General features: G+C 40.5%; 1 protein-coding gene across 2 annotated transcripts; it reads right to left on the bottom strand.

Annotated features, from left to right (window-relative positions):
* Positions 1–2,237: 2,237 nt before the first annotated feature.
* FAM219B (family with sequence similarity 219 member B) lies at positions 2,238–8,465 on the bottom strand. 2 transcript variants are annotated; one of them, XM_053464622.1, is made up of 6 exons: positions 8,386–8,465; positions 7,125–7,212; positions 4,653–4,737; positions 4,501–4,578; positions 3,703–3,751; positions 2,238–3,181 (listed from the first exon to the last, which is right to left on the bottom strand). In XM_053464622.1, exons 2-6 carry the CDS (start codon positions 7,201–7,203, stop codon positions 3,023–3,025), a joined length of 450 nt encoding a protein of 149 aa, XP_053320597.1. In that variant the 5' UTR covers positions 7,204–7,212; positions 8,386–8,465; the 3' UTR covers positions 2,238–3,022. The 2 variants fall into 2 exon arrangements, with proteins under 2 accessions (XP_053320597.1, XP_053320598.1); XM_053464623.1 differs by having other exon boundaries at positions 2,238–3,178.
* Between the last annotated feature and the right edge of the window lie 2,182 nt (positions 8,466–10,647).

Genomic DNA, 10,647 nt, shown 5'->3' with positions numbered 1-10,647 from the left:
TGGTGCGCCAGAGATAGAAAACAGTTGGTGTATATATATGTGTATATATATATATATATATATATATATATATAATTATATGATGTTGTGTCTTTGGCACAATTATGGAATTTAAGCTCTATATGTGCTTTGCATGAGCAAACCGCTTTCAACTTCCGTAAAGAAAAGAGTCAAAATACACAGAGGACATTACAATGTCTTTAATTAACAATATACTCTCAAAGGTAACAGAAAAGCCGCAAAGTACAAAATAGTAAAGAACTGTTTTGACAAATCCCTTTAACATAAGATGTATGCAAAATTCTATAAACAGACAAAGTTACAGTTTTCCTACCCTAAATACATAGAAGAATGGATAGTGCCACAGACACAGTCCATAATAATGTCCCTGGGAATAGGATTACCACGCCGCTATTTGAAAATCCTTACATCTGTGTTTAAGTGTCTCTTTACAGGGATTCCTTGTGACAAAGCTTTGTACCGCCCATGCCATCTAGCACACTTAACAGATACCCGGTGGTTTGCTCCCCTATACTTGATCTGCCTCTCAGTTACATCCAGTGCTGCCATATGTATATATAGTAACACAAGATGCAAATGCACATACCCAGCCAGTTCCTGCACTTTGGGCCCTTGGTGACCTTTTGCCTTAAAACAGGGTTTGACAAACCCCAGGCTCCATGGCAACCAGAAATCCCTTCCTGGTGCCTAGGGTTTTGGAGAGTGCCATCACCAGCACCTTACCTGCTCCGTTAAAGTCACCGGTGTAACGGAGGCCCTAACATTGCGAATGAGTCCCAGAGCCGGACCGTATAGCACTGGTCACTCTCACTTAGTCCCTGCACGATGACTGAGTCTGAGCGCAGGGCTATGATGTCATTTTGCGATGTTCAGATGGAGTCAGCGTGTGAGGGCCGCAAGGGAGCAAAAGAGCTGTTCTGAGCCAAGGCAGAGGTTAACAACCTCCATTAGTATGTGTTAATATGTGTACCTCACCATGTGTATGTATGATAGTTTGTATGTTAGTATTGGCTCCTACATTTTTGGTCTTCTAGAACCAACAAATGTGTAAATTACCAGTGCTGCCGAGTCATCCCCAGTCCATCCCTGGAGGGGACCTACATCTGGACTTTGACTCTTATAAAATCTGTGTATATGTCCGTAAACATGCCATGTGCAATTTCTGACGTGAAAACCCTTTCCATAAAAAAAAAAAAAAAAAAAAGTTATAGAAAACAGCAATGTAGCACCCAGGATCAAGAAAAGACTACAATTAACCCATGGTAGGCCTATTAGCCCAGAATCCTGAATAGCAGAGTGTGGTTGCACCTAGATGTTTGAGGAATTCACTCACACAGATATACGCGACAAGCACAACTTCTGTGCAGAATCTTGTCTTTCCGGTCTGTCCTGTGTGACTATCCACTCCCCTGCAGGACACGGGGTTCACACAGCAGGGAGATAAGGAGCAAAAATGATTCAACACATGAAGCATTGTACATTTTAACTACAATAGCTTTCTATCTGAGGACCCAGTACATCGCTGTTCTATAATGTAACCTTATTTACGGTCATAGAGCCTCCAGTATATAGTATAACCAATAACAACCTTACACTGGAAATGTTTAGTATTAAAGTGTGTCCTACACATAACTTGCTAGAGTGTGAAACGTGGTAAACCAAGCCTACTGTCTTAAAGTCCAGCATCCACATGTTTAGGTATGTGTGAATTATGAGCACGTTACACACAAAACATTAATGCAAATATTTACTCTCCAGTCCCCTGGTTTGTAAACCGTATTTTTCACTAATATACTAAACATATTTACAAATTATACAATTCTAAGTATAGCCAAAAGCTGCTCGATTGTCTTAAGCATCATATGATATATTATAATAGTTCCCACATTTTAAAATCAAGTTTCTGTAAAATAAATACAATGATTAATGACCTCAAAAGCAAAAAGGCTTAAATAAATACTTCTAATAATGCGTCAAGCTGTGTACGTGACTGGTTCACCTTAACTGCCATATATTCCAGCCATGCCTAGCCGCATAATAAACTCTATGAAAGTAAAAAAAACATCTCTCTAGCAAACTTTATATAGACAGTTTCTGTCTTATGGTAGTCAACGTCACATCACTGCCAGCATTTCAATCGCAGTGAAGAATAGAATCAGTGCAATTAATTCTATTGCAGCTGGATCGATTGATTGTTTCTTTATGCTGCTCTACACTTTTTGGTGCATAATAGAAGCCACATGTTTTTTTGACAGACACAAGAGTGTCTGCATGAGCAGCTTCTTACAAAAGTCAGTGCATTTTGTTTGAAATTTAACATTTAATTACAGAACAGCATATGCTGTTCACTTATTTTAGAGCTCATAACATGATGGTTGGTCTAATATTTGTATGTAACAAGATTGGTTTCTCTGCCTGCTTACCACGCCTTTGACCATTAAGTAACTTCATTTGGTTATCTTGTTGCTGTAACATGTAGAGTGTTTGCAGTGAAACCACGTTCTAGACTAGACAGTCTAGTTAAAATAGGCTGACAGATTAGATTGATCCAGACCCCCAGCCATCTAAAGCGACATACTCAAACAGGCAAAGAACCAGATTTAGGACCTATGTAGAATAGCAGGTGGTCCAAAATGAGTCCATATGTCCTACTGCTAAGGTTGTGAGGTATAGGCTCACCAACAGTCTACATTCACAGGTGTTACTGGATAATAATTACACATGACCTTCAATATAAGAAGCGAGTTACACCGTGTGAAATCTGGCCTATACAAAAAGGTACAAGATGGAAACTCGAACTAGAAAAATCATTTCACCTGCTCATGTAACACAACCAAATCACCTTTGGTAAATGTTTTGTAACGTGAGAAGTACAGCCCCATTTTTGGTATTTTAGGTCACCCTGCCACTTCTATACTGTCTGATCATTGACCTTAAAAGTTGCGAGGTGGTAGTAAGAGGGTATTTTTAGGACTAAGCAATGCAACCTTCCCATTTGTCATCACTGGATGGTGCAGGACCAAGATTCCCCTAAGCAGCAGGAGCAGGACATGGAGCGCACAGGCTTTGGAGGAATTAGATCAAGGTCCTCATCATCTGGAATCTCATCCAAGTGATATCCATCCTGGAGTAGTTGTCGGTTCAAGTCTTGTGATATCTGCTGTGGGCACACAAAAAAAGTCATAAAAACCATGAGCATCAACCAGCTGGAAGGAAAATTCTTTAACAATATTTACCATTGGTAATAAATTCTAATTTAATATTTTTATTGTTTTTAAGCCACTGGAGTGTTGGACAGTGACTCGTTCCCTCCTCCGGCAGCTCCACGAACACATCAGAAGCTAAGCTTTCTGTTCCACCACAGACTGAATTAACAGTTAACAGACTGAATGTTATCTGGTTTTGTCTTTGCTCCTCGCCATATTTCCTATTTCTTGAAACGAAAGCACACATATATATCTTCATATGACTGGCGTATAGAGATTGCAAATTGCATTAAGAAGGCACCGTTACCTCTGAGATAAAACCATAATGAAACCCAACACTGCAAGTCATGTATTTGTTATATTTACATGTATGGATAAACACAGACCTGTTCCTGGAAAACCATATTGAGAAACTGAATAGTAACCTCTTGAAAACAGTAATACCAATACATGTTCGTGTAATAATTGAGCTTACCTCTGCCGATGAATACCCAGAGGAACATCTTGATTCAAGCTCACAATCACTAAAGCAAATATAAAAAAAGAGAGAAGGCAGATGAGAGCAAGTAGGACGGGTGTGCAATGAACATGCAGGCTCCTAATTTATCGTTGTTTAGGAAAAGATCCCTTTTGTTATTGCCTGTTTGGTCATCAAACATGCAATATTCAGGTGAAAAAAGGGTGGGTCGTTCGTGGGGAAATTTGTTCGATAGGGAAAACCCTAAAAAATATATAGGGTAGTTTTCAAATTAGTTAAATATATTTTTGATATTTTAAATAATAGTAGTAGTAAATAATTTATATATGAACTGTGAAGGTATTTCTTCTTTATGGTTTCAAATATAGCCCTACTTGCCCCCAACCCAAAAGAAAAAGCAATATATTATCTCACTAAATGAGAAAGAGGGACATTACAGTTGAAGACAGCAAAAACACATTTCATCCCTTGCTATATTTATATATAAGCAAACCTAGAATGTTGGTGTTCTCAAATATCAAAGTTGCCTAGCAACAACACACAAAGCTTCACAGATATGCTATAAAGTCATAGAATACGATAATCACTTTTAAGACCTAACAATCATCAGACCAACATATAGTATATGAAATATGCAAATTCCAGGTGACTGAATGAGATGCTTGCCTGTGCAATAAGATATGGTCATACCAACTACTATAGCCCTAAAATCAAAATCAAATTGCATTATAAGCACCTTCCTTCATCCAGCAGTAGCACCATAAGATTGCACACCATCACCCAAAATATACTCACCTATCCGAGTCCAGAGATACAAGTGTTTCATCAGAGGCTTGGCTTAGGGCTGCATATCCCTTATTAAATTTTACCGACCTGCAAAAGCAATGAAGTCATCAATACCCTACGAGTGCCAAACTTAACCCTTATCCATCTGAAAGCACTCATACCTTTGGGACGTGGCCTTCCCTTTGCCAGATGCTCCCAGCACTCCTTTTTTCTTTAGGGCGGCTCGTGCCAATTCCCGTTGCCTTTCTGAAAGAGAAGCCCAAGACATTGCAGCGTTCGGAAGTGGCACTGTGCGTAACATATGGTTGTAAAGTTAATTAAAAACCTGTATAATGCATGTTTTGTTTTGGGTTTTTTTTCCCCTCATCGAGTCCCTTATTTTCAACATTTATGTAACAAGGGTCGGCCTGGAAATGCCAGATAATCCAGTTCTTGGAACCAGTTGTGCAAGAAGCTAGTCTGGAACAGAATGAGGAAAAAAAGAAGCTTCCGGCAATATGCTAAACTAAGCATGGCATTAATAATATAATCTGCTCCATGCATAATACCCCTATAACGCGTCATGCCAAAGCATGGACTACATAATTAAAACATTAGATGTGTTAATACAGGGCTCGACAAAACCCGTTGCCAGGTCGCCATGGTGACTAGAAACCACTTTACGCCCAGGGTTTTGCGGGACAAGGGGGTAGAAACTAGCCAGGGCTACCATTGTGAATCTGGCACCCCATGCTCGCCTACGGGGGCACGGTGAAGCTGCTGCTGCGAGGTGCCCAGCAGGCTTACATTATATGCATTACGTCACCCCGCGGGGCACCCACTTCACTGCGCCCCACAGGGAAGCAAAGGGTGCCGGATTCACAATGGCAGATGATAGGCAGCAGCATAGTAAGTCTTTACGAGGTGTGTGTGGGAGAAGTAGTGTACGTGTATACTGTAGTGTCAGTGATTAGAGCTACAGTCAGTGTGTGTGTGTACTGTAGTGTCAAAGTCAACGTGTATATGTACACTGCAGGAGTCGGCCTGTGAGTGTGTATACTCTTGTGTCAGTGTGTTTATGTATAGTGCTAGACTCAGTCTGAGTGTGAGTGTATACTGTAGTATCAGTGTGTATGTGTGCTATATTTATAGTGCTAGTCAGTGTGTATGTGTGTGAATGTATAATGCCAGAGTCAGTATGTCTACTGTATTACCAGATTCAGTCTGTATGTATGTGTTTTTTCTATATGTATAGTGTTAGTGTGTGCATGTGTATAAGTGTAGTGTTAGAGTGTATGGTGTTGTGTATGTTACAGTATGGCATTGGCATGAGTGTGTATGTCAGCATACAGTGTGTGTATTAGTGTATGGTGTTAGCATGTGTGTACACGAGTGTAGAATGTTAAGTGTGTTACTGTAAGCATAGGACATTAGCATGTGTGCATCTGTTACTGTATGGCGATAGCGTGTAAGTGTAAGAATAATCCTTAAACATAGAAGCCTTATTCTTTATAGTGTAAAAATACCTGTACACAGTGGTGCACCACTGAAGAAAGATGTGTTTTATGTTGTACTGCCCCAATAAACATCTTTTAACTGCAGACCAGGGGATAATATATGAAAATAAAAACTGTAAATTGTAAAATTGTAGTTCAAGAAAATAACCTTATGGTTACTCCATGTAGCGAGCAATAGCAAGTGACACGGGGACAAATTGAGTCATGTAAAAAAATGTTCCACCTAATAAAAGGCGAATGTAACATTTTCATAACTAAATACAGCATAATGGCATTTCTGAAAGTTTAATTCTTTGTCATTAAAAAAATACTTATTCATGTACAACTGAGTGTTAAGTACCACAAAAGAAAGAACAGGCAATCTACCCTGTTATAACTTGTCAATAAACGGAGATTTTACTAAGAAGAAGAAAAAAAAAAAGCAGGCAGGCTGTTGTTATAGAAACAGAAAACCAGACAACTTTTTAAAGGGGAACTCCCACTAAAACTTTTTATTTCTAGTATTTCTAGTATTTTTTTTTCTTAAGCTTTTCACTTAATGTTTTTAGCCAGCAGCATATGTTTAACGCATGTGATTTAGTTGTTACATTAGCCCAATCTACTAGACTATTGTACTGCCTTGTGGTAAACAATATAATGGCACAATCATTTTCACCCTGAACTACCACCTTGACTCATTAAAGTCTATCCAAGAAAGGACTTCATTAGCATCGCCATAAAGAGTCGGTTCAGTGTGGTGCTTGAGCCACAAAACATCACACGATGACCTACGGATAAATATTTACAGGAACACACGTTTGATTACGTTACTCTATACAGCCCTATTGTACGTGTCCAAAGAAAAATATTTTCCCACCGGACTTCTCTCTTTAAATGTTGTTTTAGTGCGAGGAGGAACAGAATGACAGATCTGCTAAGAGTTCTTCCTTTTCATGATGTCATCGGTCTGATAAAATGTCTGCACTGTCTTTTGTTATTGGCTCTCTGATAAGGAGTGACACATAACGGCACAATGATGCGCGGCCTTGAAAAAAATACATTCTGGCCTAACTTGGTTAATAATTAAATCATCTTTACACAAACTATTTCCAGTATTAGAGGTAAACTTCAGTTCCGCTGACAATTTTAAATACTTACGCAGCTTGGCCTGAATCGCTGGCCCCTTTCCCATCAGATATGGCCCCTTCTTCTCTATGCTGGGTTCCCTGGACTCCATTGTCCTCCCCTGTTTATTACAGAGAAATGTTAAGCATTGTATTAGCGTCCACAACACAAAAATCATCATGCAGACACAGTTACATTACCTGATTTGAGTATTCTTTGTAATATATTCGTTACATTTATATAGCGCCAGCAGATTCCGTAGCGCTGTTACAATCAGTGGGAAATTTAAAGTCACTTACAGTAACAAACTTGCGCGAAAGGAGAAGAACTAGTTTCAAGTAGTCTGATAAAAGCAAGAGGGCAGGAAAACGGGGTAAAGGTACAAGAGAATGCTTGGGTCTCCCTACAGCGCCAGATTAGATTTTTCTGGAAAGGCTAAAAGGCATTCCAGGCTGGACTCGCGAGTTAATTATTTTATGCTAATTTCAGCGCTAATACTCTGCCTAAGAGGTTTTAAGACTCAATGACCAGATGTTCCCTTTAACCGGGGACACGTACAAAATACAACATGAAGTTAGACAATTTTAATACAGCTTTTCAGTAAGCACCCGTTGTTAAAAAAAATGTTTAAACAATCAATAAGGAAAATAAAATAATAAATAAATAATAATAACGGAAATAAAACATCTATGGCTCCCATTCTAATTATAGGGTAAGGGGCTTTAATGCAATGTATATTACAACAAGAGGGTGGCGGATATATAAAACAGATGCGGTATGGTTTAAAGGGGTAGTCATGACCCTTTCCCCAAGAAGTTACCAGCGAAGCAAACAGAAGAACTGGACACAGGCGTAATAATGGCGAGCTGACCCTTTTTAAATGAAAGGGTTAGGGTGCACAGCAGGGTTTTGCATAGACTACACTTTTGACAGGTGTGTCCCTTTAAAACAATAAGGACAATTAAGGTTTGATTGCAGGTAGGAAGGTGGTTATGTGGAGCTACATTCGGAGTCTATGCTTGTAGTAGTTCGTGATGTCTTGTAGTGGCTCAGCACAGTGATAATGAACATCAGATACAACGAGAAGCCGGTACCCATAAGGCCTTGCCAAGCATATGTGACTATATGATATTTTATTAATCCGGTGCCCGGTTAGAAGGTATGACAACATGCTAAGGTCACTATGCAGTAAAGCAGTCGGCAAAGGCTATAAACTACCGTTTGTTGTTTAACTTGGAGCTCCGCAGCCGAACATACAGAATTAGCACAGGTAATGATTCCAGGTGTGTGTTACCTGCCTGTTGTCCCCAGCACAGGATCGGCGTCCTGTGTCACCGCCAATCCCAGGTCCTATCAAGCGCTACCGGGCCAAAACCTCCCAGTTCACGGAGCGTAGAAAGCAATCCAATCAGTGCCCCGCGTTCACTTGCACGTGATTTCTGAAAGGTGGGTCGTAGGAGCCATCTTAGTAGTGGCAAGAGTTGAGAAGCTACGGAATCCCAGTTGGGGTTGGTTGCCACCTCCTGGTAGGGGCTTTGAAGGTATCTGACTTGTCGTTTCAGATCGCATTACACTACATATTATAGTATTTAGATTGTAATGTCACTTTGACCTTATTGTGTTAGGACGGTTCTCCGTTGCCATCACGGGGGATGTCAAGAACATGGATGGCGGAAGTAGCCATCTTGTGGTTGGGATTAACCCCTTCGTTAGTTTCCTCCAATAATTTTATAACTAATGATTTATAAGTATTTTTTATGATGCTGGCTTGACATTTAGTGGCTTAATTATATTATTAAAAATATGATTTTTGTTCTGTTTTTGGCATGTCCCCCTTAGCAAGACATTTTGGTCAATTATATACTTCCCGCTTTGTGGGAACAGTTTGGAGAAGGTCCTTTTCTATTCTAGCATGACTGCCCCAGTACACAAAGCATGCTCCATAAAGACATGGTTGGGTGTATTTGGTGTGGAAGAACTTGACTGGCCACACAGAGCCCTGACCTTAACCCCATCATACACCTTTGGGATTAACAGCTGTTATAGCTGCAAATGGGGGGGGCTACATATTAATGTCAATACATTAAGAATGCAACCTCATAAAAGTCCCTGTTGGTGTAATGGTTAGGTGTCCCAATACTTTTGTCCATATAATGTGTGTACGTTGTAAGATGCTTGTGCTGCCATCTTGTGGCCACGTCTCTTCATGAAAGAAAACATTTATTTTTTATTTATTTTTTTAAATCAATTTTTATTGACCTCCGTGGAGCAAGAACAGAGCATGCACATAAACACTATCAAGAGTCAAATGAAGATCGCATCATTTAGCAGAACAACATATTGTACAAGAGTACAGCCATGTAAATGATAAATCAGTACAATGTATCGAATACAGATGTAGCAAATAACATGACTGTTGCAAAGAGCATAACAATTTGTACAGGTAGCGCAAATTGTCAAGCCGCACAGGAGGGATTTTGTGTTATATAGGAAAGATAAATCAAAGAAAGAAGTAAAGAGGAAGAATTGGAAAGTAGGAAGAGGAGAGGAGAAGGGGGGGAAGGAGATGGCGAGCGACAATGAGAGTACAACTGCTTAGAGATGAAGCAGAGCTGAGCTGGCCGTGATATCCGTGTGGGCGACGAGCCAAGGTTCCCAAATGGCCATAAATACGCATTTCGTATTTTAATTTGGCCGTAAGGTGCTCCATGACAATGAGGTTCCATATAGCGGACTGAGTTTCGGCTTCGGCAGGCGGAGACCCCTTCCATCTCCGCGCAATTGTCAGTTTAGTCGATGCACAGATGCAATGAACGAGTTTGTGGTCATGGGCAGAGAGTCTTGGTTCTGTGGCGTCCATCACCAGCAAAGCCACCTCCGGTGTTCCTCGAATTGTAAAGCCCAGAGCTTGGGAGAGCTTGTAGAAGGAGTTCTTCCAGACCGGCTGGATTAGGGTGCAACTCCACCATGCATGTAGGTAGGTACCGGGTAGCCCACACCCCCTGAAGCATGACGAATGAGGCAATTGAAATATACGGGATAAACGAGTCGGAGAGAGGTACCAGCGCGATACGACTTTGTAAAGCCGTTCCTTCACAACTGTGCATACTGTAAGTTTATGCGTGGAGGGTGCCGCCTTCTCCCAAACCTCCGCTGGAAAGTCACTATTCAGATCGGAATGCCAACGATGTCTGTACGGAGGTGAGGCGTAACGACACGCTAGAAAGCGACCGTAATAGGAAGAGATAGCATGTTTCAGGCGCTTCCGCGTGAGAAAGCGTTTCTCAAATAGAGTAGCTTCGTCCATTGGGTGTCTTGACAGTAATGAAAGCAAAAAGTGTCTGATCTGGAGGTAACGAAACAGTTCCGTAGAGGGGATAATGACATAAATGTTTTCTTTAAGTGCCACCTTAACATATGAGGATCAAACCATGAGTATCCAAACTCCAGTTCTTGAAACTGGAAAAGTTACCACAATGTTAGGGTAATTCATAAAAAAGGGAAAGCTGTTTCAATAAAATCGATCCCAGGTGAGTAAATGTCCAGTCTACAGTGC

The sequence above is a fragment of the Spea bombifrons genome, chromosome 4, assembly GCF_027358695.1.
Source record: "Spea bombifrons isolate aSpeBom1 chromosome 4, aSpeBom1.2.pri, whole genome shotgun sequence".
Taxonomy (NCBI): Eukaryota; Metazoa; Chordata; class Amphibia; order Anura; family Pelobatidae; genus Spea; species Spea bombifrons.
This window is presented reverse-complemented; position numbering and strand designations above follow the sequence as displayed.